This window comes from Solea senegalensis, linkage group LG6, assembly GCF_019176455.1.
Source record: "Solea senegalensis isolate Sse05_10M linkage group LG6, IFAPA_SoseM_1, whole genome shotgun sequence".
Lineage (NCBI taxonomy): Eukaryota > Metazoa > Chordata > Actinopteri > Pleuronectiformes > Soleidae > Solea > Solea senegalensis.
In genome coordinates, this window is record NC_058026.1 from 7,267,359 (window position 1) to 7,294,630 (window position 27,272).

Sequence of the window (27,272 nt, forward strand, 5' to 3'; positions counted from 1 at the left end):
TTTAAAAATGAAGTACGCATGCGCGAGCTTGAAAAAAGGAGAACTCTGACTGCACAAAATGGAGTCACCTGATTGGTGCTAGAAACGACCAAAGGCACGCCCCCTCCCTCCACTGGAAGGTCTTTACTTTGATGACGATCAAAGCTGCAGTTACAAAGTCCACTATCGATGATCAAAATGCACATTGTATAATAAAACGAAAAACTTAGCTCAGACTTACACCTATACTCAGAAACACTTAAGGAAAATAACTTGAAAATTATAATAATTCAGGTACTCGAGAGCATAAAGGTCAAGAATGAGTTCCCAAACGGAATAGTCAACTAACGTCATTAAGAAAGTAATTAAGTAAATGGTGGAGTAATTATTTTTGTTATGATTCTCATTTAGAACTGAATGGGACCAGGGCTGGACTGGCACAAACAAAATCAGCCCTCACATTTTTGTAATAGTTAGATATTAGTATGTACTTGTAGCTTGGGACCTGGGCTTGGGTTAAGGTGTACACACATGGGGTCAGATCACGTTTAAACGGTTTCGATGAAGGCATACAGTTTGCCACAATAATATGACAAAACGACTAAATGATAAAACCTTTCTCAAATTACTTGAGTAATCGATTTTGATTATCAGTTTGAGGGTTTTTTTCATTATTAAAACAATCATTTTAGCTTTTTTAATGTGAATATTTTCATTTTTTTTGCTCCATATAACAAAGAAATCATTAAAACTGAATCACTTTCATATGTGGGCAAAACAAGACATTTGAGAACATCATCATTTCCAGGACTGACAAACACTGATCAATATTTTTCTACATTTTCTTACATTTTGTGGACCTAACGATTTCTCGATTAATCAAATACTCGACAGATGAATGGATTATGAATACAATCGTTTGCTGCAGCTCTGATTTGCACAGTCACATGCTTAGTTACAGCAGAAAAGTTGCAAAAAGCAGAATGAAGAGAGGAAACAATAAAACTGAATTTAAAATCCCATTGCTGGATATTGTAATTAATATGATAACAAATGAGACTGTGTTTTTGTTAAAGATACAATAATGAGTTCAAAACCAAGTACTTGGATACATGCTCTATAAAAATATGTATTATATATTTTAAGTGAGTGAGTTTGACTGCTAACATTCGTCATTATATAGTGTACCGTTTTGTACCAGGAGGTGGCTCTTTCCTCCCACACAAGCCCTACACATTATTCTAACCTGCTCATCGTCCCTGTGGACAATGTGGTTTCAGTGTTGTGAAGAAACTGGAGCAGCAGCAATTATCTTTACTATCAACTGATCATTTGGCTTTCCTGGTTAATCAATATTTTTTTTTTTTTGGTGTCACTGAAGAGATTCATCTTGTTTTCATATAGAAGAAAAGTTTTTTACAATCAGGTGTGGAGAATGTTTGCTTTAAAAATGCATTTAGCAGAAACACTTCCTTTTGCCTGACTATTTGAATAATCTACTTAATTTAACTTAAATAAACAGTACACAGACGCACCTGTATTTGACAGAGACATTTTATTTAATCTCTGGATTGACGATGACAGTAGAAACATGATTTCCTCACCAATTTGTCAGTTTTCTAGCTGAGATTGTTTGCCACAGTCACAGTCTTTGATTCATTGATTGTCGAATTCCCCTTAAACCCTGTAAGGCTAAGTGGTAGAGAATGTATTATTTGATGACAACACTTAACAATATGTTAACGATTCATTGATCAAATGTTTAATGTTATTATTTTTCGAGCAGAGAAGGTGAAAAACAGAAACTACATCGACAAATCAGCAGCAGTTTGCACTTCACTTTCTGCTGAGGCTGGATTTCTGCACGTATAGATGAACACACTACAAACAATGAGGGCTTCCTTCCAGAGGCACTCTCATATCGCTGAGTGTGCATCTGCCATCTGTCAGTCAAACGTCACATCTTAACAGTAATCCATTTTTATTTACTTTTTTTTTCTTTAACATTGCAGCAGCCAGTGTTGGCTCGAGCAAGTATTTCTTATACACTCCCGATATCTCCTGCACAGCTGCTCAAGCTTTTTGTCTGCCACAAATCTCCTCAGGGTTATTAGAGCCTCATGTGCAAATAATTGATACATTTATTTATTTTTTGAGCCTATTTTTAAGTCATTTAAGTCAAACACTTTTGACAGTTAATCCAATATCCATCCTGCATCCACAACATGGCCTGGAACAAAAGAAAGGTTCACAGCTGAGGCAGCAGGGCGTTGTATAACATTGCAGCTGCGGAGCTACACACATGGAGGAGGGAAAAGGGGGTTGGGTTAGGCTGGTGGATGTCGGAGGCAGACACACGCGAACATCAGCAGCTCAGGGTGTGGTCATCTGTGAAGGTTCACAGTGGAGCTGGTAACGAGGGAGCAAAGACTCAGGCATCGCTGCTGTGTTTTCCACTAAAGGACAATGTGGTGAATTCTGAGAGCCCTTTCTCTTTGACTAGGGCTGAAACACGTGTGTCAGTCAGAAGGTTGTTGATTCATTTGTTCTCCTTCTGATGGCCGTTTGAAATGACTGCATGCTGCTCCAGCACTTGCGTCGCCACCATGGCGTCTTCTCTATTTCTATTGTGTCGAGGGGCGTGTTTGAAAGTCCCAGTTCTTCTGTGTTGACACTGATTTGAAATGAAACGTGGTGATCACCTGCAGCATTCAGCTGGTGCACTGAGAACAACAGACAACAAGAATTTAATGAAATGCCGCAGTACAGTAGTACACTACTTATCACAATATCACAAACCTCATAATCCACTATGTTTATCTGTGTGGAAGAAGCGTGAGCACCTACTACTGCACAGCCAATAAATCACCAGGTCATTTACTCTAAGTCTGTATATTGTTGCTGTGTTTCAGCATCATATTTACATCTTTGACATGAGCGTATCTTATTTAATCTTGGTGCATTTCACCACAATTTAAAATGAAGATGTAAGATTAGATGTTGGTTTAATCAAAATGTTCGAATCTTGTAACACATCATCCCCCCTTTCTGCCCCACCCACTTGTCACACTGTATATTTAGTAGTGCTTCCTGTATCCTCTGCTGCTATGGCAGCCATTATTCTAGATGCTTGGAACTAAAGGCTGTCGCACAAACGCCCCGGCTCTCTAACCTTTTACCTTCCACCGTCACAGAGGAGGCTGCTTCTTCACAATAATTAAGAAGCAGCAGTTCTATCCTCTTGTCACACTTCAGTGATGACTTCCCTCTCTCCATGTGTGTGCGTGTGTGTGTCAGGAGACAGCAGGGTGTGGCTTCCCCAGCAGAGACAGCTGGAGCTCACACACACACACACAGAGAGAGACACCTCAAAGAAGGAGCCGTGTTAATGGAATTGCTTGGATTTAATTTTGCTGTGGAGCCGTAACACAGTGTTGGAAACAGAGAAACACTCACTAAGCCAGCTGAGCACTGATGCCACTCACAAGCACCAGTGGTTTTAAATTAAAGGGCCATTACAGTGTGTTTTCATGGTTAATAAATATTGGGAGAAGGATGTGACGGCGCAGCGGGCGGATGGATGGCCCACTATCAAGCTGTTCGTTCCTATGTGCCAGTAAACATGTCCTCTGATGGGACTGCGTGGTTTTTATAGCATATGTTCTAATTGGCGTTAGACTCTGTTAATCGACACTGTGAGATGCTCACTCTGATGGAAGTTTCTGCGTGGTTGGATTTATATTAGTTTCAAAATTGCCATAAATTATCAGTCATTAAAATCCTGACTGAGAGATTAAAAGGAAACACTGATTCGAATGTCACTCACTTTGCTGATTTTCACATTTTCATATGCACACAAGCTTGATGAATGGAAACAGCTAAAAGCTACTCATTTTGGCAAAGCATTGTGTTTTTATTTTCTTACAGCACTCGCCAAGTGAACTAATTTATCAATCATGATATAATATACATAATTCAAATCACATCAATTTAATTTTTTATAGCACAAATTCAGATTAGGTTACTTTATTTTATTGATCACTGGGGAAATTCACTTGTTACAGCAGCAAAAGGGTTAAAAAGTACTGGAATAGGAATATAAGGTGTAACAAAAAAATAGAAAAAGAATAAGCAATACTGTAAGAAAATTGAACAGAAATTTTAAAAAAATATATATAGAGAGAACATTTTATTAGTGGAAGTAAAAACCAAAAAGAGAAGGAAGTTTGCCTCACTGGGCCTGACAATCTGTACACGTAACATATACGCTGTCTTTAGACCCTCGGTTCAGTTAAAGAATAACATCGCCTTCAATGGAAGACACCTCGGGAAGAGCCACAGAGGACGGATCTCTCCAGGACGAACAGACATGAAATAGATGTTATGGCAGAGCAACAAGAAAACACACTGAACTGTGTATAAGTAAAGCTGAAACATAATATTTTCTTCTTGGCCTGATTGGATTCATTTGTTATTACTGTCCCATTCAATGAAGATACATGTCTGACACACTGTCTGAATGATGTGCAATGTCCATTAATTTGGAAAATATGACAAGTGGGTTATTATCTCAAGACATGTATCATTTCATTTGTGCTTAACCCTTAGTGCTCAGGCAGCACAGATCCGTGCCGCAGGTGCACCCTTGGTAAATTGCTGTGGGAATAATACACAACTCCTTATAAGGAACTTATAAGCTTTGAACTTATGAACTTTGACGTATTTCCAATTTTGACAAAATCAATCCGATTTCTTTTCTTTCTTTCTTTTTTAAATTGAGTACTTTTTCTCAGGTGTGTTTATATAGTTGGTGAATACGAAAAAAATAATAATGTCATCAGATTGCCAATAGGTTTTGCTGAAAAAAAAAGACATAAGACACTCTATATTGCACATTCCTATAGCCTCTGTACTGTGTATGTTTTAACATATAATGGGGAAAAATGCAGCCAAAATGCTCTGTGTTCTATTTTCTAATTTTCAATACTATCCAATCCCAATACTTCACAATAAATCACGATAACAATACAAATTTAATCGGTGACCAAGTTTCGCGATATAATCAATATGTGACAAGAGCATGTACATGTACAGTATCTTTGTGTAATGAAGTGGAAAGTGATATTGTCCTGAGAGAAGGAGTTATCGGTAATGCACAAAAGACGACACAGATTAACGTATTTCACTCTTTGTGTAAACTCCCAAGTGGATTGTTATGATGGTGTTACTCTCCTCCGTGCTCAGCTGCCAGTCAGCCAGAGAGAGGTTTAGTTAACGAGAAGATGTGTTAACGCTCATGTCATGTTGAATGAGGAGCAGTATTTTATTGCCTTTCAGAAAACAGTGCCCATTTTTTACTGTAAACGGTCAGGAAACGCAGGAGAATCCTCCACTGAGATGCACGGGTAAATAATTCATGAGGTGTGACTCTTGGAAGAGGTGGAACATGCCTTTAGAGGAGGAAAGAGTGAGTGGGGAGAAGGTGGGGGAAAAAAAAGAGTGGGGTAGGAGGTAGGGAAGGATTGAAGGAAACATGAGGATAAAGATGGGTGGGGCAGAAGACAGAGCGGATGGTGGCTGATGCTAACTCGCTCAATGAAAGCGAGGAAAGAGGGTGAAGACAAATGACACTGAGGTAAGTAAGAGGCGACATGAAAGCTGTGTCTGATTGCATGAAACAGCAAAAGAGAGGAGATAACAGTAACTCTGAGAAGCCTCCAGTAGCCGTCCATAACAGAGAAGAACCACATCTTCATCTGGTTTAATCACACCGAGATGAAGCTGCTGATAGAGCAGATGAAAGGCTAATAACTGCCTCCTGAATATAGTGTATAACTGTAGCTGACTCCTCTTCTCGCACAATAACGTGCACTCGTCACCTCACAGACTGAGCTCTCGTTTGCATCAAAGCCACAAGCAACATGGGGTTTAAATGTGTACCCCCCTCCCCCAAGTGAAAACCTCCTTTGGCAACTTTTTATCACATAACTCTAAAATACATACATTGCAATCCTTCATTTCTTTACACCATAAATCACAAGATCATGTTATTTCTGTCCTTGCCGAGCAATGGAGGCTCTTGTTTTCTGTGAAGAGTATATGTGCACTTGAGTGTGCGTGCATGAATGCATCTTGGAACCCTTTTTGCCATCCAAGTGGAATAATGGCTATGAAGGCTCCAGAGATCTCCATTTCTGGTGGATGAAGTGTGGGGGGGGGAACCTGCATTATTCAGTGCTGACCCAACTGGAGAGCTGGATTCTCACATGAGAGTCATCTGTCCTGTTCTGTTGGGCTGTGTGGGAGGCTGAGGGCCTCACGCACACTTGCACAGACTCACAACGCTTGTGTAAAATTTGCAGTTTACGTTTTGCCATGGTCACCTTAAACAAGGCAGTGGGCAAGACGTTTTCCTACATCAATTTGAGTACCAAAGACGTGCAAATTCTGTTAATTTAAGACTCTCATAAATGTGGACGTGAAAATGAATGGTTGCTCATTTCTGTGTGATGTCCCAGGCTTCAGCTTCCCCATGATTCTTTAAAGGGCTCTTTCACACATTTTCTTTCACTTGGTCAAATGAAGAATAAACCTAAAATCATTAGGATGCTGCTGGGTTTGTTTAATTCACATTCTATTACAGAGTTGGATTATATTTGTTATACCAGTTAATTTTTTTCCCCGATTTTTCACTCATAAAACTTGTTATAATTGACAGAAACTCAGTGACTTTGACTTTTTTCAATTTTATTTATTTATTTTTTCAATCCCAACTTCCTCTGTTGTTGTGGGAATGAAGCATGTATCTCAGATCCACTGTCTGGCGATCAAATAACACATTTTTCTCTTTTTTTGGGGTGAAGTGGTACCAAAGTACACTGTTTTGATCACATTTTACTTAAGTATAAGCAAAAGTATTGGTCTAAAGATGTACTTAAGTTAAAGTAAAAAAGTAGCTTGTTAAAAATGTGCTCAGCGTAAAAGCTATCTAGTTACTTTTTAACAAGGTTGGGGTTCTTTCTTGTGGGGACACAAATCTCACAGTAAATGTTTTTAATTAAAGGCAAACCTTTACAAATGAACGTGCTGATGATGTATCAGTCAAAATGGGTCAAAGGTCACAAAAGTCACTCACTCAGGGACCTTAATTAAGATAAGAGAATTAGCACCAATTCACCTGCCCTCGTCATTCACTGCGAAAGTTTCCGATGTTATTTTTTTAAATTCAGGCCAACATTTTTTTACTCAGAACTGATGGAAGTGCATTGCATTCATTTGAAAAAAAAACAAAAAACTGTGTGTGTGTGTTCTCATCCAATTATCTGCATATAGCATAGAATAGAATAGAAATACTTTATTCATCCCCATTGGGAAATTGTTTACTTTTTTTGTTTTTTAGAATAAATGTATATATGTAAATGTGTCTCCAAACATGTGTGTAGTGGCGTACGTGAGCGTAATGATCTTACTTAACTGTCGTTTCATATTAAGAAGTTGTTTTCACGCTGAGCTCCAACTCTCCTCCCCCTCTGCTCACCGTTTCTCTTTGTTCCCTCCCACGCATTTTTCTGTCAGCTGCAATCTAACCAGGCACTTAAGCAGCCCACCCTACTGCAGGTCCTTAACTCTCACACACACACACAGAACCACAACATTTTCTTTATCACTCTAAATAATGCAGGCTCCATCTAAAACTAATGAGGCAGCGTGGCACTGTGGTGCACCTTAACAAAATCAAACTGAGAAACATGTCGAGTCTATTGAAGCATTTGGATTCATACACAATAGTTCACTCTTAAACTGTGTCTCCATATCGTGTCATTATTAATGTTTTTGTTATATACTCTATCACTGTTGCTTGTTGTTGTTGAACCACATGGTGTTAAATCTCTACGTAAGACACACACTGCACTGCATGAATGTCCTTTGTTTCCTGCGATACAAACCTCTTCAGACAGCTTCCATTCAAAATTAGCACTCTGTGCGGACCAGTGAGCATCTGTAATGATTGTCACACACACACACACACACACACGCTGTGAGGGTGAGATAAAGGAGTGGCCTCCAATTTGCCAAAGGTCAGAACCTCGGTACTTAAACCCTGAAATTTCAGAATCAATAATTATAATTTGTAGCCATTGGCAACACAGACATTTCAGGCTGTAATCATTAACACATTGTATGATCTATACAGCGTTTTGAAGCTACTACATTAGACCACTGTCTTTTAGTGAGTGAGTATGTGGTTTTGCCCAGGTTTCCAGACTAACTTTCAATATCTGGCAGTTTTTTACAGTTTACTGCATGTTAAAATATTGTATAAACAATTTGAAATCAAGAAAAAAAAAGTTTTATTGAGATTTTGCGTGTTAAATTTGAAATTTGAAGAGTACAAAACACATTTAAATGACGAAAAACAGGCCAAGAAATAGTAACTATGTACAGGACAGGCGTTTTTTTCTCTCTCTCCTCTCTGGTGACAAAGACGGTGATTTGCCGGCTTCCCGCAACAGTGTGAGTGAAATCACCATCATAACCACGCAATGCAACTTCTTAGCTTTCAGAAAGCCCATTTTTCTGATAGCATAAACCATCACGTAGTTACGGTAAAAAGGCAAAGTGTCGTCTGCGATACACTCTGTGTTAAAGGGAACGCTCATTGTAAAACAACCCACAACAAACGCATTCAGATAACCAACACTGCCATAAAGATAATTGATCTACAAGAGCAAAACAGCAAGGCCATCGCACACATCACACGTGCAGTATCACAGGACACCACGCACCAACTCAATCATCACTTCCAACTCCTACTGTCACGAAGGACATTCAAAAGTATGTAATGCAATAACGCCTAAAGCTTCAGCAGAAGCCTTAATACCTTCAGCCATCTCTAACTAACTCACTGCTATTTTCTTTTTGGCGTGTGAGACACGAAGGTGAATAATGAGAAAGGACAAAGAAAGAGGATGTATGAATGTACAGTGTATTAAATCCTTTCCTACCATTTCTCCCTTTTTTAAAGGAAGACGTACTGCGCTCTGTCATAAATCTGAATAATTTATCAAGGGAAATCACAGCTCTCCCACCTATAGTGTGTGCAGTGTCACATTGACAGTAAATCTCCAAGGACTTTCCGGACAATAGACTGACCGATAAGTATCTCTCTCTCGTGAGCTTCACCGAGTTCCTTGGATCAGTCGCCATCCTATAAGCCAAATCCTAATCTGCTGTTTTTAGCCACAGTGTTCAGGAGCACCTTTTTTGTAGTGAAGGTTATCAAACATGTCTGCTAGAGAGGATGCACTGATAATAATAACAATTCAGCTGTCTTCATCATCACGGGGGAAGGGGGATCAGGAGCTCGGCAAGGTCAAAATGTAACTGTTTTTACGTGGAAACAGAGAGGAATGAGGCAAACCTAACAAACCTGCTCATGGTGAAGCCATGCTCTTTGTTCTCCTGTGTGTGCGTGTGTGTGTGTGTGTGTGTGTGTTTGAGTGTTTTCTAGGCTCAAAAATAGAGGACGGGAGTGGACCAGTGTTTTCTTTGCTGCCACCATTTGATGTCACCAGGAGGGGAGGGTGGACAGGATGATGGGGATGTCCTTGGGGACTGCAGACAGACGTGTGGTGGTGCAATAGACAGAAGAGTATTGTCATGGACACACACAGCATGACCACATACAAAAACATATATATAGAATGTTTATATTGAAATACCGTCAAGAGTTGAACGCTGGAAACGTGAAGGGGGCTGCTCAAATAAAAAATTTGTTTCCCAAAATAATTCCGACACAGTCAAGCAAAGCAGGTAAATGGCCAGAACACATGGGATATTTGGAACATAACAAACGCACAAAGAATGAAGTGGAAAATCAAATCAAATCAAAGAATACAAAGAGTCAATCATGACAAAATGGTCTTTGCACTTCAATATGGGCCCAAGAAAAAAAAAGTGCAGTTTCACCCATTTTTTTCCCCACTTGGTCAAATGAAGAATAAATTTAAAATCATTAGGATGCTGCTTTGTTTGTTTATTTCACTGTAATGTTCCATTACAGTCAGAAACACAGTAAAGAGCAGTGTAGGGCTTTTATTTTCTTTGAAGGGAAACGACTTTGACATCGACATTTTGTCAATTTTATACATTTTATTTTATCTCAATTTCCTCTGTTGTTGTGGGAATGAGACGTGTGTCTCACATCCACTGTCTGATCATCGAATAACACATTTATCTCTGGAAATAGGTACAAAAAACTGTATATTTTTTGGGTGGCCCATTAATTACATGTCAACACAAAACAAAGTATAAGTTAATATCTTGGACAAAATATAAAATTTAAAAAAAAATGTCATTTAGTGTTTATGCATTTAATTCCAGTCTAACAAAGGAACCTGTCCATAATGACATCTGGTTCATCGCAGTCTGATGTCCATTTATAATGCACAGGGGGAGTGATACAAATTATTCGGTATAATTAACATGACATGTCCGTCCCCCCCTTAGCAATTATATGGTATTTCACCCTCAGAGAGCCTTTAATTATGCTATTTCATAAAAAAAAAAAAGAAAAAGTGAAGACTCCATTATGTCTCATACTGAGATTGAACACCTATAGCTTTCTGTTACAGGCTTTAACGAAAAACAAAAGATGTCAAAAGTGATTCAGTTCAGTCGTGAACATGTTGCCAGGACACAAAAGCACACAGACTGTGGCCTAAAGGGACTCACTACACTACAAGTACAGACGAGTAATATATGACCTCTCCCTCTGCTCAAAATCTGACAGTACACACCTCTAAATGGCTTTTTAATTAATAGCTCAAACCTGCTCCATCGATCTGTTCTCTAATTATAGAGGCGTTCATGCTCGCCATATAGATCAGCTGGCCTCGCGATACATTATGCATGCGCACGCCAAACCACATCCACAGACACACGACGGATGCCCCAACGCCTCTCAGGATGCTTGACTTCATCGTGGAAGGCAAATATGTTGATGTTTGCCGTTCAGAGTCGTGGCCTTGAAGAGTCTTTGGGTTCAGGTCCCACAGGCCCACGGATGAGCTGATAGGTTTAATTGTGGCCTCGTCGAGCTAATGGAATGCTCTTGGCACTATCCAGCCGATCAATAGCTGTTTATGTGTGTATAGTGACACAGTATATCAGCCTCTGGGCACACGGCCAGCAGGTGGGGAATGACTCCAGTCAGCACTTTGGGAGATGTGGGGGGTAAACACACACAGATTCATGAGTGTAGTGGAGAAGATGTGATGGGTTGGGACTATGTGTCTGCGTGTGTGTGTGTGTGTATATGCTGTGTTTATGAGTGAAGCAAAGAGAGCAGAGTGTTAGGCTGTATATAAAAATAGACTTTTTTTATACAGGAAGTAGGATGGAAGTAGCAGTCAGCCACCAGGGGGCGACTGCTCAGGTTGCAAAAAAAACCAAAAAACTGTTTGAATGGAAGTCAACAGAAATATTAGCCTAGAAGAGTAAGTTGTCTCAGTTTCTAGTTTAAACCCTAAAAGTAGACATTTTTGTGTTTTTGGCTTTTAATTCCTAGAATATTTTGTCCTTTTTCATGCATACTGTTAAAATGTTTATACTAGGTTGTGCTTTTGAGTGTTCAATTATTTTCAGTCCACTGTAGACTAAAATACTCACACTATCACACCTACGCACAAAAATGTGCTCATTGAAACCATTTTTGATGCATCATGACAAAAACATGGCAATTTAGGGGTCAAAAACTTAAAAATAAATAAATAAATATTAGGATTAAAAAAAATGCAACATGCAGAACAATTTTAAATACGTTAACAAATTACATTAAGTCTACCTTTTATGGGCCGGTGGTCATGCCTAACCAAACATCCATTTCATGGAGATGAAAGTAGAGCGCGGGGAAAAAAAACCATCATGAAAATAACATTTTAAACACATTTGCCTTATCTGGTAAATCTCACTGACACACTGCACTTCTTGAGTGACCTCGTCAAAGACGAGCTGTGTTTATTGTAGCTACTGTAATTTAAGAGATGCAGCTCTACAGATCCCGACCCTCTACTTATTTAATGTCAGACATAACTGGTGTTTACTCAAAATGTCGCACATCAATGACAGCAGGCCTTCCTATTAGTCACTACACTGCCATGTGTTGATATTGTTTTCCTTTGAGGTCATGGACTGGTGGAAGCTGGTCCACAGGTCCAGATCCAGTCCTGGGGCCTTATGTATAAATGAATGCACGTAGAGTGAATCGGTTTGTCGTCAAGTACACTTATTTTCCCCTGATGACTTCTGTAACACCACATCCGTGCAGCACTGTCAAAACCAAACGCATCAGCGAGCCAACATCTGTGTGACAGTTCCTCTCCCTCAGCCGTCATCACAAGGGCAGTGCATGTGATCGACGACGACAGCTGATGAATGAAAGCAGGCATTATACGTTCCCATTACTGTCGCCACGTTTATTCTGCTCCGTAAGTTGCTCCGCTAACTTCAGCCAGCCGTTTCCTCTCCACGGAAACGGCTGGCTGAAGTTATCGCGCCTTTTAAGTGACTAACGCTTTGCTGCCTTAACGTTTTTGAACGATGCCTTTTAATTACCGTGCACTCACCCATGACTAGCAGGTGAGGAAGTGACTCATTCAGCTGCCTGGAGTCTACTGTTGATCTTAATGTCTGTTTTTCAAGCTTCAAGTAGTAAACTCCGGAGTACAGGTACACACACAGCGCTGTTTTTATTGTCTTAGTGAGGACACAGCATTGACATAATATAATCCCAAGCCCCTTACTCTAACCTTAACCATCACAACTAAGAGTTAAGCTGCTGGGTTAGCAGAACCCCAAATGCAGACACAAAAACTAGTCAACGTTACCAGCTCAAAAGCTGCGCCTGCAAGCATGAAGGCTGAGTCTTACCAGCAGGAAGACAAAACGACCTGGTGTGCTGGTCCAGGCTTTTAAACAGCAGTGAGTGAGTGGTGGCAATCAGAGTAATCTGCAGCAGGTGAGTTGGAGGAAAGGGGTTTCTCTGGCCAGCCTGCAGGGGAAAAGACCAGCAGACACACCCACAAACACACCCTCAAAACACACCCACTCCTGCAGACAGGGGATAACTGACAGACAGTCATAGAACAGGAGGGGAAAGGGGAAGAGGAAACAGGAGGAGGGACATCTTATGCAGATCCTACCCTAACCCTTAACCCTTAACCCTTAACCTAACCTTAACTTAAACACAAAATTCTGTTCCTAACCCTAAAACCAGGTCTTAACCCTGAAATGGCCCAGACAAAACGTACCCACAAAGATAGATTTCTGTTTTTCTGAGATGTTATTTCAGGTCTGTTTTTACAATATTTCTTTTTCAGGTCTGTTTTTACAATAATTTTTTTTTTGGGTATGTTTTTACAAGATTTTTTTTTCAGTGTCCGTTTTTACAAGATTTGTTTTGCTTTTGAGCAAAAAAATTGAGCATTGAAAAAATTGAGCATTGAGCATTGAGCAAACCAGACAGGACACCAGCACCAAAAACCTTTTATGCATTCCCTCTTCACTAACAGCCCATTGTTTTCTCAAAACCTCAATTTTGACCCCACTGTTTGCAGACAGTGTTTCATTATTCAAATTCATCTTCTCCTCTCTGTTTGCATTTTTCTTATTTGCCCCGGCCGGACGTGAATGACCTTAGCAAGAGCAATGAAGGATGTTCTTATTCCCCAACAGTCAGGGGTTGATACAGCGTCTCTGAGTGGGGTGAAATCACTATGGGAGACTCATGGATGTTGGGACGATTAACAAAAGAGATGCCGTGTTACACACAGTGATAAGAAGCGTGTCTTCTCCATATTACCCCTTAAATCTGTGAACATTTTAAGTGTTTGGTGAATGCTGAGTGGTCAGTCACAGGCTGGCCTCCACCTTTATATCTCACTATGTGTTCACCATTGTTCCTGCGCCTTGTTGAAGACAGATAGGTGAGAGACAGAGGAGCTTTATGGACAACAGCACCTCCCCCTCTCACAGGAGCCTCCAATCTCCAAACCCTTCCCACCGCCCTGTGCACGTCTGGCTGTTTGAAGACTATATTCCGTGTGGAGCATGGGAGATTTGTCAATAAGCTGGTCTCTGGAGGCAGGTGATCTTTATTCATGCACCCTGACAGGCTGGAGTGTGCTGTGGTGTCCTTTTCTCAATTTTGTACATCCTCTGCACAGCCACGAGAAACTGCTGAGGCGGTGAAATGATTAATATGTATGGCACACGTCCCAGTGTAAAACCGGGCTGATTTAAAGTTGATAGTGTTTTGTGTGAGATGTTGATGTTCTATGAAGAACAAAGCACTATGAAATAAAACAGGAGTTCCTTTATGGCAGCTAAAATAGCTGGTAGAAAAAAACAACAACTTATTAATCCAGTCAAGGTCAAAGTGTGTGTTTTTCTGAGGGAAAACTTCAATTACATTGTAAAGATTAACCCTCTCAGAATAAACATGATTTAATCAAGGGTTTTCACAGCTTACGTGTCAATCCTCTCAAAGGTAAAGATAAAGAAGAGGACTTAAGATAACGCCGGTGAACAAGCTGAGCCAACAGGGCGACCTGAAAGATGTCCCTAAAGCTGCTGTAATCAATATTTTTATATTAATAATTATAATATAATATGCTTGTGAGTGGTAAACATGCATAAATTCTGCATGGAGCTTTTACGGCCTCCTGGCCAGAAACATGACCTGATCATTGGGTAACTTGGTACCTGCTCAATGACAACTTTGATCTGTAGACACGTTGCCATGGCAAAGAAGAACAGTGTGGGTACTACAAAATTAGACGGCTTAATGGTAATATACATTAAGTGATCATAATATTATGGCACAATACCACTTTTTTTAATGTCCGATACCGATATCACAAAGTTGAGTATGTACCGATACCGATACGATATTTCAAAAAAACATAATTCTCCAGCAGAGTAACAATGGAATAAACATGCCCTCAACATGACTCAGCTAAAATGCTGTTGCTTTTATTTACATTTGTACAGTATTTTAGACTTAAAGATTGTATTTGATTTTACATTTTTATCTGTCCGTTATCCGATCCAGTGATTTTGACCATCCTTAATAATAATAATGTTATCGATCACGTCTGTGCATTTGCTGTTTTGTCGTCAGATTCGACGTCAGGTGTTTTCGGCCGTGTCTTCAGTTCCTGTAGCTTCTCCAGTTTCACTTGGGTCATTTCGTGGACAATCGTGTCCAGCAAGCGTCTCGCTCTGAATCTTCTCTCCAGATTGTTGTTCACCTCAGTCATTAGCCAAGGTAAGAAGTTACTCTCGAGGTCTCTCTCCACGTAGTCGTAAAAGTAGCCGTCGCTCGTGAGTGAGATGAAGACCGAGGGGAAGAGATTAGCCAAGAACTCCCTTGTAAAAGCGCGGGCAGCAATTTTTTCTGCCGTCTCTGTCTCTTTCTTCAGTGCCTTCCTCAACTCGGCACGTCTGCGCTGTCTTTCCTCTCTGCGGCGTCTCTCCTGCTCGTGGAGCCGCTGCACTTCGGCCAGCTCGCTGTTCCGTAGAGCATTGAAGGCCCTGAGCTGTGTCCTCACACGGGCCAGCTCCTCCTCCTCCATCACCTCCTGCAGTGACTGCTCGATCGTCCTACCCACCAGGTAATCAATCAAGGGCTTCACCTCCCTGTAAAAGTCAAACAGCTCTCCTACCTGTAGCTGTGTTGCAACATCGTTGCCACACTTAGTGGGAGGGTTAAGTTGAGACATCGGTATGTCCATGATAGCGTCCGTCTGGCACACGATGTCTGTAGCCAGGGGAACATCTCTCAGTGTTTCGATGTAAGGATCTGTTTGTACACTAATGTTTTTCCTTCCCGGCAACACGTCAGGAGTCAGCACTCTCCTCTCCAACTCCTGTCGTCTTTGTATTTCAGCAGAGTTTGGTTGAGCGGCAGTTTTACCTATGACCACGCGGCGGTCAGTCCTATTGCTTCCATTTATAGAGTTCGCCACGGGTCTGGGGCAACTGTGGAAGTTGTAAACCGTGTATGGATTTCTGTTGTCGTACATTGAAAAATCCATGTTTCAGCAAAGGTCAGGCACCACCACAGACAGGAAACCTGTGACACTTGGTAACTTCAATGTAATTGTGTAAAAGCGTCTTCTTCTCTTTCCTCATGTTGCAGTGAGTTAGTTAGTAGCGGGGTTTACCAGCATCAAAGGCGTGACAAATGTTTCATGGTTTTGGAAGTCAAATGTCATTCAAAAAAAATGGCTTTCAAGTTTCACAATTCTGCGTCATAGCAAGTTACCGTGGCAACAATGGTAGGGAAGCGGACATCTTTGGATATAACGGTTAAACGATAGAAAACAAACTCTCTGCTGTGAGGCCTTGCTATTTGACCGATACCATGTTGTTTTTTGAAACCGGAAATTCACAGACAGGAACATCAGAACTCAACTGACATTATACATCAGATGAGAAGTAGCATAGTTTTCCTATAAACTTCACTGCAAACAAAGCAAACCCAATGGTGACCTCACTTCCTGTTGCCTATTGGTTGTAATGATAAATGTGTTAATCAGTGAGCTTTAGTGGTGGTGGTAGAGGCAGATTTTTTTTCAATTGGCCAAATTTCGGTCCCAATCTGGCCCTTCCGCGCTCGTGGGCGCCTTCTAATTTTATGCTGATTTAAACATTGTCTGTAGTGTGAGGGGTGATCTGTCAATTTAACGCATCTTTAACGAGTCTCCCTGACTTCAAATTGTAAGTATTAAGCATGTTAGATATTTATGATTGAAGAGCAATTGGAATAACCAATGAGAGTGAGTTGACTGGGAAACAGATGTCAGGCGTACTTTTTGTTGAGAACCAAAACTTGTACAAGCCATATTGATTCCGTCTTGACCTCATCCACAGTTTTTTTTTTTTTGCGTTTCTCAGCGCAAAACATCACAACACACACAACAGCTATTAACTGACGACGACGACTGTCCGCTTCCATGTCCGTTTATAGCCTGAAGTCACATTAAATCACGTGAGTTTCTGTGAGATCCCAAATCCCGGGAGTCTCTGAATCCCTGAAATTTAAAAGTGTGCGGTCCTGCGTCTTGACTGGATCGTCTTGTCTGTGCTTTCTCAGGATTAAAGTACGTTGTGTCTGTGGTGTTCCATGTTTTTTTAAAATTAAGTCAGATTTGAAAATCCTCTATTGTGGGTCAGACTTTACTCTCTGTTATACTCTCTTTATATTAAAATAAAGTAGCCTGACTCTCTGATGGCTGACAGATCTCGTCCAAACAACGACGAATGTCCCTTGTCCCGATAACATGTCTCACAAAAGGTTCAGGTGAATGAAAACATCTTCAAATTAGTATATGTGACGATGACGCTGATGATAGAATAACCATTAGTCGTATCCTCAGGCCTAAAGATTAATGACAGAGGAAATTGTTCCGTCTGATCTCGCCCACTCACACCTGCTTTAACTGCAAAGGACATTAATACTCGGTGGGGTGACCTAATTATGCCGAACAAAAAGGTATTTATAAAAATGTAATACAAAAACGTACATTGATGTGGTGTCACATTTCTGTAGCAGCAAGTGTTTAAGTACAGTATTTTTAATATTTTGTCATCACTGAGGAACAAATATGGAGCAAAAATCTTGGATCAAATGGGAATATCTCGTTAAAGACAGTGGACGTGAAAGTGATCAGAGGCTTCTTCACCTTCAGTCTTTTAACTATTCCATTTGACACATACTCCCACTTTCATTACAACTGGGCTTTTAATCCCCCCCTCCCCACACTGAGAACACGTCTTTTCAACATCAGCCTGCAGTTCCCTTTACTCCCTTTTCTCTGAAAACGCTGTGTCACTGCGTGCAGACGACATGGTTAATTCAAAGCTCTGGATGCGGCTCAGCTGCTCTATTATGGATAAGGCCGTGGCAGCAGATGTCTCTTGCCTCCATAAAGAGCTGAAGGAACATTTTTAATGTGACAGAACACTGTGTGATCTTTAGATAACTCCCTATTTGTTGAGATAATGATGTGAATACAAAATTGTGTTCTATTCACTACACTTTTATTGAGAACGTGTTCGACACAAGACAAACACGCAAATTATTAATATGTTTTTTTCAGCACTTGGAGCCATTTTATTATTAAAGAATACAGTCATCAAAAGGCAGCCTTGAGCCGATTCTGTCACATTATAAAGGATCCAGTACCAGGCTGGCATTTTAGAGACACATAAAGCAGAATGTCACATCCAAATATGTGTTTGATATATGCCATGCTACTGCAGCACAGTGTTACTTTAAGGACACATCCCTCCCTGTTGGTTGAACTTGTTTTGCTGCACTCTCCCCGTGCTCTCCATGGCCTCTTCCAAAAAATAATGAGTCCCACCTGAATAGAGCCCAAAACAGAGGTTTGACAAATATACAGATAATGTGTAGCCGGTAACAACCAACATTATGAACTAATGTCAATTAAAAGCGTGCACTTAACATGAGTGCAGCTGTATCTGTAAAAGATGGTTAACAGAATCTGGAGACAGTGACACGTTGTGCCTGCACTGCATGTAGTGCAGCACCCACAGCAGTCTGCACGGCTTCTCTCCTGCTGCAGATTCTAATGTACAATTTGGTTTTTCATTGCACCCATCCCCCATGCCACCTCCTGACAGAGCCATCTGAATTCTAAAAATATAAACCGTCTATCATCAGAAAGTGAGGAATCCCTCTTTCACCTGCAGTCGGGGTGGAAGAAAATAACTTGTCACCTCACAATGAGTTGACATCTTGGATCTGTGCAAAATAGACTCATGGGGTGGAAGAAAAGCTGTCAAAATGTCAGCTAGAATGTTTTTAAAATATGAATATTAATCAAGTGTCCCATCTGTTCCCCACCAATTTGGGAAACATCCTCAATCCCTAAGCAACAGAGAAAAAAAAGAAAAACATGCAACATACTTGATTAACTCAATTAATCCTTTTCACACAATATTAGATAAGTGTACAATCAACATCAATAAGATGCTCTCTCCAGCTAACATAATCATGTTTCAATACCACTTCAATCATCCTCAAATAAAAGAAAAAGGTTTAGATGAGGTCAAGAGGTTTGAAGAAGACCATCTCCCTTCAGGCTGTCTGTCTGTCTGTCTGTCTGACTCTGTCTCTGCTATTATTAGCAGCAAGATGGAGGAGAGAAACAAAAAAAACCCCAGGCATGGCTGGGTTAGAGCACAGAGCAGAAAATGCCATGTCACATGGGGGTGGGTGGGGGGGCTTTCCGCAGAGTGATTCAGCACTTTCTGCCTCAAAAGGAAAGAGTTTGAAAACAGTGATGTCATCCTAAATTATCCATTTAATGCTAAGAGTCTCGCTGCCACACAGCGGTTCACACACTTGTCACCAAATTATTTTTAAGGTGTTGCTGCCGCAGATTTTCCATCTCGTCCTATTTACACATTTATCCGATTAACATTTACTTCATTTGAGCAGCCTCTTTTTGTCTTCAGTCTACTATGGATCTGTCTGGTCTGTCTGTCTGCCTGTCTGCCTGTCTGTCTGAGAGCAAACTCGTCCCTCTTGTCTCTCTGAGAGCGGTCATTCCCCAAGGCCATCACAACACAGCTGGATGTTAGCAACGGACTCCAAGGCAACAGCAGCAGCAGCAGCAGCAGCAGCTCACTGTTCAACAGTTTGCTTGTTTGCTGGTATACAGACTGAAATACAGTATGTGTAACTTTACATAAGAATTTGTAGTAAAAAACAGTATTTTCTTTACATTTTGGGTGCCTTTTTCGATTACTATATTAAAACGTACAGTATATACAGAGGCTATAAGAATGTGCAATATAAAGTGTCTTATATCCTTTTTTCCAGCACAACCTAGGCAATCTGATGGGAAAACTACAATAATTTTCACCATCTACATAAACACACCTGAGCAAAAAGTACTCAAAATGTCTAAAATCGGATTGAATATGTGAAATTCGGAAATATGTCACAGTTCGAAGTTCGCTTGGCTCGTTTTTATGAAGAAAAAGGAAAGAAAAACGCATTTTTAAAGCCTGAATATGTGACCTACAAACACACACAGGATGTCCATAAAAGGAGTTGTGTATTATTCCCATGGTAATTTAGTCAAAATCAATCCATTTGGTGACATATTGTGGTTCTCAATATGATCATTGATACACCAGGGCAAATATTGATATTTTAATTAACAAATGAAGGAACCAGAAAACTACAACCATTTTTATATTGCATGATCTGGTCAGGGTTACTGACATTAAAGAATGTTCTGCCTCTGGCTTGTGGACATGAAATCAGGTCTTTAACTTTGACTTAACAAGTGTGTAAAATTCATCGTGTTCTGTCTGAGTCTTTGATCAAGATTAAAAAATACATGACTACATGTCTTCAGAGAATGACATTTCCCTCTCTCCCTCTCTCTCTGTGTGTGTGTGGTTGGTTGGGTGATAAAGAACGCCTTTGATCCACTGACGCTGACAAACAGGTGAAATTTATGGCTCACTCCGTTGCCATTTTCTCATTTCCAGCACCATCACACAGCCTCACACAGACACTTATCACCAGAGGGAACATAAAACATGCTTCTCCTTCAACACTTACACGTTTCTCTCTCTCTCAAATGCAGTAATAATGACATGCCAACACTGTGCGTCCGCTTTGAGAAGAGAACATTTCCAAAGACTTCGCACAACACGACACACAAACATGAAGTATTATTGTATTTCAGTCAGTCCCAGACCTGACTGAGGTAAATGTCAAAAAATTGGATTTTATTTTTTTCCGTTATTCCGTGTGCAGCATGGCGACGTCACCATGTGAGATCTAAACATGGCTGTACTGAGAAACACAGAGAGAGAGTGGGGTGGAGCGTCGCGTGAACTCGCCTGACATTGGCTCAAATGAAGCAAACATTTGTTCATTTTAAAAGGTTATGCATTACATTTTTAAGACAGGAGTGTGTGCCGTAATTATAGAAGCACACACTTGAGTAGTCAACCAAATGCAGTGTTTGCTGAATTCATTTGGACTGACTGCTCTGATGGCTTTAAGCAGCTATGAATTTCAAATGACTCCCAGTTTGGACATCATTTCCTTATAGGCGGTAACATATCAAACATGACAGTTATGTTGTTATGGCCTCATAACGCTGTGCTCTGCGTTCTCTGCCGTTATGAACAAGGGGCTTGGGGACTGTGGAGTTTAAAATGGAGAGTTTAAGTATAGCCTTCAAGTTTGAAGCAAATGGAGGAAGGACTGTTTCATAACAGCGCCATTTCAGGAGCATCTCACTGGACGGTTCCTGCCACACCTTCAGCTCGTTGCAGGGCTATAAATCTTTGAAGAACTGCAACCCCGCAGTCACCCAGATGCTGAGGCGGTCCCACCCAGTTGGTGGGTGGGAGAAGAGATCCCAGTCAAGGTCTGAGACTGTGTGTGTTTATATGTGTGTGGGACAAAGGTCGACATACGATACAGCAGCAGGTGATCCATCATATCTTTTTGATCATCTGCACTGTGACCCTGAGGTAAAAAAAAAATCTATCTTCAACAAACAAGGTGAAGGTGACATTGCCTTTCAACAGGTTTAAAGCTCTATAATAATAATAATAATAATTATAAAAAAAAAGATTTTCCAATCTCATGTCTGAAAATACACATACTGGGACTCAATATTGAACCTCAACTGAACAAAAAAGGTCCTTTCTTGAGCTGCAACTAACGATTATTTTCATTATCAATTAATCTGTCGATTATTTTCTCGATTAATCAAGTAATCGTTTGGTCCATAAGATGTCAGAAAACGTTAAAAGACGTTGATCAGTGTTTGTCAAATCTGGAAATGATGATGTTTTCTTTGTTTATCTGGAGAAAAGAAACTATTAAATATTCACATTTAATAAGCGACAACAATCAGAAATCTTGTTTTAATCTTGACAAAAAGCTTCAAACTGATTAAGTGATTATCAGAATAGTTGACCATTAATTTAGTTTATCGATTAATAATCAATCAATTAAGATTGTTTCAGCTCTAGTCTTTTCTTTAACCTTTTTTTTTATCAAACCTGCAAGCGAAAGCAAACTCCGCCTTTGTTTATCATTTTACAAATGCATGTCCATAGTAAGAAATATTACTAATTAAAGCCATAAAACACATTGTGTAACAATATGAGACGCACAAAATAACATAAATGTTTTGGGTTATAAGCAAGCAAAATTGAAAATTGAATAGTTATCATCTTAAAAAGATTCATTTTGTTATTTTATCATGTAAATTCAACTTTGGGGTTTGAAGGATCATTAATGTAAGTTAATAATACATGTATTATTGTTATATAAAGTAGTAAAACTCAAAAAAATATCTTTGTATGAACTGTATGATACAAAAAAAGTGGGATATCGTCTTAAAACTGCATATGATAATAATAAAAACCCACACACAGTGAAACCTTGTGCACCTCAGTTAAGTCAAGTCTTTATTGAAGTGGTGTCATACAGCATTACATAATGAACAACAGCAAAGAGAAGAATAGCATGTCATCTACATTCACTCCCTATACGTTTCTCACCAGAGTAGCTCTAATGAACACTAATTAAGAAGCGATATTAATGATTAAATACTCACTAAACACAGTCATAAACATGGCCAGGAGGGAGAAAACAAAGCTGCTGGTGTTTTAAGGCATTCTTTACATACTACAGTATTTGATCTATGGCTAAAATCTCAGTTTGATGTTGTTACATACTGTACTGTATTTTTCAGGAAATGCTTGCTCTTGCATGACATCGGTGTAGCACGTGCACTTTGAAAAAGGTTTGGCAGTGTGATATTTGGAACGTTTGATTTGCTGCGGAAAGAAAAAAAGGCGTGTACACTTGTCGTGACCCTGCACCGTTCATCCGCTGTCAAATAAACGCCGCTTTCATCGATATGTTGTTGTACTTCCGTAAAATAAAACACGTTTCAATGTTCTGATTTGCCACCTCTTCGATGTCCTGATTATGGAAGGCCACGATACAAACACACTTACTACAGTACTAAGATACGCTCACAAGCCTCGAGGAGAACCGCAGGAACCGAGTCTGGGATATCGTGCAGCGAGTCGTGGTACGGCTCGCCATAATCAACCGCAGGAGAATAACATATAGGCTATGTGTTAGTGTTAGGCAGTGCACACGGGCAGAAAAACAAGTCATTTTTCTACTGGTGAGGTCGAACTACAACAGGCGTTTTATCCAGTCATGGCCACAGCTCAAAACAGGTCGAGGTCGAGCTCTTTCAAACACACTGAGGTCCAGCACATTCTCACTGAACACGGGGCTGTATCGCTGGGAGCCTTGTTGGCATGGATTTCCTTCGGGTTGAGTGATACGGTGGTATGGATTCCAGGGCGTAAATGTAAATGTGTCTCAAGCATCATCTGTAACACGTTGAAAATGGTATAAATGAGCATATAGAATATCTCATGCATTTTGTGCTATAGAGCACAACTTCCATCTTGGCCTGAAATTGACTAGACTGCATCAAGAGAAATCCTCCTTCCAAGCCAATCGCCCTTACTAGATATTTTACAGTCACTAATGAGCGCACACGATGATTCTCAGGTCGATAGCGTAAAGGAACTGACCAACCTGAACAAGGGGCTGATGGATTCCATGCAAGCAATGACGATCTACATACACCATGCAACTTTTTCGTCATGTCATTGTGTCATTTAAAAAGCATTTAATCAGAAATTTGCTCTGTGCTTGTCCTCTTTTACACCGGCGTCGCAGGAAGAGACACAATCGGACACGTTTCTGTCTAGAAACTACATTCTTTCTGGAGAGGAGAACTGGAATATTGGCTCAGGTAAAAAGCTACGGATACAATTTACTTCCACAGGTAATTGTAGAACGTGTGCTTACTCACAGTTTTGCTTTGTACCGTACATGTGAGTGGATGTCGCAGTGTGGTCGGTCAATATGACCAGCTGATGTGTTCTGAAGCTTTTGTGCGCACACACACACACACACACACACAGTAACACAGAGGAATGTGTTCATCTCACAGTTTGTGCTAACGGTGCATGATGACCAGAGGTTTTTGTTTTTTTCATATATATATCAGTTGTGTGTTGGTATTACGTTTCGTTACTGCTACCTATAAGTGCAACTTGCTATTGTTTGGTGTTGAGTCTGTGGTACAGAAGAATAGATGTAGACGGATGTACTGTGATGTTGTATAGAGTGATGGCTATAGAAGAGTTATAATGGATTTTCCATTAGGGAACACGCGTGAAAGGGAGGTATGAGGAAGAACAAGCCAGCGTAAAACAAACCTATAAACCTGACACTCTGCTTCAAATTAGGGCTGAATGATTCGACCATCAAGTGGATTTGAATACACGGTTCAAATTGTGTTCATTATCAGCTGAAAATTTAAAACTTTCTCTTCCACAGAGTGTGCCATGTGACTCAGGTGGTTGCAAAATGCAACTTCACCCCTAGAGGCCTGTCCTGTTGACATTGTCTTGTGACAGGTCCTCATGTTTTAACTGGACTGCACAGTAAATATCTCGAGTCAAATCGCAATACCTGGCAGAAAAAATAGCAAATCGATATAACGGCAAATTGTTAAGCACAATTTCAGATGTCAGAAACTTTCCAATCTTGCCATGCTTAGAATAAGACAGCAAAGCAAGGCTATCTATCGTCTACTGCCACAGGTGGTCAAGCTAAAGGTTTGTTTTAGGCTGGTGAGACATTGTAGGATAAAGGGAGGCTTTGGGGTTGAAGAACAACAGCTTACAGTATAGGCTTGTTAGTTTTTCTGACCGGCGGCAGTATCACTGGGGTCCTGCTGCTTCTCCACCTTCTTGGTGGTGACCACTGTCTCCTCGTAGACCTCGTGCTGGGAGACCTTGCCCCCAGATTTGCTCTGCTGCTTTTGCTGGTCGTCATCCTTCCCCTCCTTCTTGGAGCTCTTGCTGGAGCTGCTGTAAATGCGGGTTTGGTAGCCGTAGCCTTGCCCGATGCCAGCAGTTATGGAGGGGCTGGAGTAGGACATGCCTGACCCGATGCGGGTCTCCTCCCCTTCCAGGAGTTTCCTGTGAAGAGGAGGACATAGGGAGGGGTTTAGGTATAAGTGACAATGCAGATATCGCACATTATATTGCAGTATCTGTTAGGAAAAAACTGCAGTTAGGTATTTTTTCCAAATCACTGTAGCCTATATTGATTAAAATAGGAAATATTAGAGAAAAGAATACAGGCATTGCATTCTTTAACTTCCACTTTATTATTATTTTTATTATTATGTTTATTATTATTATGTTTATTATTATTATTATTGTTATTATTATTATCATTATCATCATCATTGTTATAATAATTATTATTATTGTTATTGAATGATGAACCTACCTGTAGGCTGCAATTTCAATATCCAGTGCCATCTTAACATTCAGCAGATCCTGGTACTCCCTCAGGTGACGAGCCATCTCATTCTTAGTGGTCCTCAGTTCATTCTCCAGCTCTGCCATGCTTTCCTATAAGGACAATATACCAAACGTAAATGTCTGACATGAGAGATTTTTTGAATGTTTGTTGATTTACAGGCGGAAATAAAGCCTAAGAATGTTTGCTCGTCTAAATTGCTTGCAGAGGAATAATTGCAGCTAAGGAAAAGAAACTCAACTATAGTCCTGAATGTGTATTTAAAGTGCATTTAATGTCCTTTGAGGAAAATGAGGATGAAGAGTTTATGTTTTTAATTTAGATGGCTGCATCTCACACGCAGGTTTTGTATAAAATGTCTGAGTCATTAATACATAAGCCGTCGGTGGGCGTTGTCACATGCAGATGCTCAGCAGGCTGTCCCAGGGGAGAGAGTTTCAGCACCTTGGATAGAGCCTGAGCAACAACAGCTGCTCCCGTTTTCTCTATCATCTATTGTCTCCTTCATCACTAAATAACTAAAGCACTATGCACCATATACATCAAAATAAATGTTTCAACTTCCACATTCGAATCCTTCTGAGAAGGTTAATAAAAAATGTTATTACCTGGTAGTTTCCAATCTCCCCATTGTGCCTGTCCTCCATCTCCCGGAGCTGCTTTTCCAAAGACTCGTTGGTTCCTCTCAGACTCTCGATCTCGATGGTCCTGGACTGCAGCTGCCTCCTGAACTCGTTCACTTCTTCCCTGCCGGCGCGGATGGCGTCGTTACTCCGGGTGGCCTGCTCGGACAGGTCCGCAAACTTGGTCTTGTACCACTCCTCGGCGGACTGCAGGTTCTTGGACGCCATGGACTCGTACTGGCCACGGATCTCCTTGAGGGCGGAGGTGAGGTCCGGCTTGGCCACCTCCATCTCCACGGACACCTGGGCAGCCTGGATCATGTCCATCAACTCGGCCACCTCCTCCTCGTGCACCTTCCTGAGGAAGTTGATCTCATCCAGGAGAGATTCCACCTTCTTTTCCAGGTCCAGACGCACCATGGTGGCATCATCCACGTCTTTCTTGAAAGCCTTGAGGGCGGCCTCCGCATCCTCACGCGCACGGAACTCATCTTCGTATTTGCCCCTGATTTTCTGCAGGTCATCTTCAATGTTGTCCCTCTCGATCAGGAGCTGAGACTTCTCTCCGGTCAGCTCTTCCAGCTGGGAGCGCAGCTCGCGTATTTCTTGCTGGTAAAGCTCGGCCAGACGGGATGGCTCGGTCTGCTTCTGGCGCAGCGCAACCAGCTCCGTCTCCAGCACTTTGTTGTGTTGCTCCAAGTTGCGCACTTTCTCGATGAACATTGCAAAGCGGTCGTTAAGACCCTGCATTTGCTCCTTTTCGTTGGTGCGGACGATTTTGAACTCATTGTTGAGGACGCTGCTCTGGGTCAAGTCGAAGGTTTCCAGTGGCATAGATGAGAAGGTGCGGCCGGACTTTCTATTGTACGAGCCCACGGATGAGATGTTGCTCCTGGACACAGAGGAGGAGGACCGGTAGCCTCCTCCTCGTGAGGACGCGCTCGTCGCTGAGCGCGATGGAGAGGACGCATAACGGGGAGACTCCCCGAAAATCCTCCGGTAAGAGGAGGAAGAAAAGGCTTCAGATCCGTAGCTCATCTTGACTTATGCTGAGACAGAGCAGAGCAGTGGGCGCGACCCCTTTTTATAGGGGACCAACCCAATCACTAATTAATGCCCCGTGATGCTACCCGGACTGGTCCGTTCCATATGCGGCAGGTAGACCC

General features: G+C 41.0%; 2 protein-coding genes across 2 annotated transcripts; both read right to left on the reverse strand.

Moving 5' to 3' along the window:
- Positions 1-15,115: 15,115 nt before the first annotated feature.
- On the reverse strand, positions 15,116-16,076 carry LOC122770948 (radial spoke head protein 3 homolog B-like). The gene has a single exon (XM_044028184.1). It carries the CDS (start codon positions 16,074-16,076, stop codon positions 15,129-15,131), a length of 948 nt encoding a protein of 315 aa, XP_043884119.1. The 3' UTR covers positions 15,116-15,128.
- Positions 16,077-22,504: 6,428 nt separating this feature from the next.
- On the reverse strand, positions 22,505-27,179 carry inab (internexin neuronal intermediate filament protein, alpha b). The gene is made up of 3 exons (XM_044029174.1): positions 26,092-27,179; positions 25,451-25,575; positions 22,505-25,134 (listed from the first exon to the last, which is right to left on the reverse strand). The coding sequence occupies exons 1-3, from the start codon at positions 27,142-27,144 to the stop codon at positions 24,849-24,851; spliced, it is 1,464 nt and encodes a 487-aa protein (XP_043885109.1). The 5' UTR covers positions 27,145-27,179; the 3' UTR covers positions 22,505-24,848.
- Between the last annotated feature and the right edge of the window lie 93 nt (positions 27,180-27,272).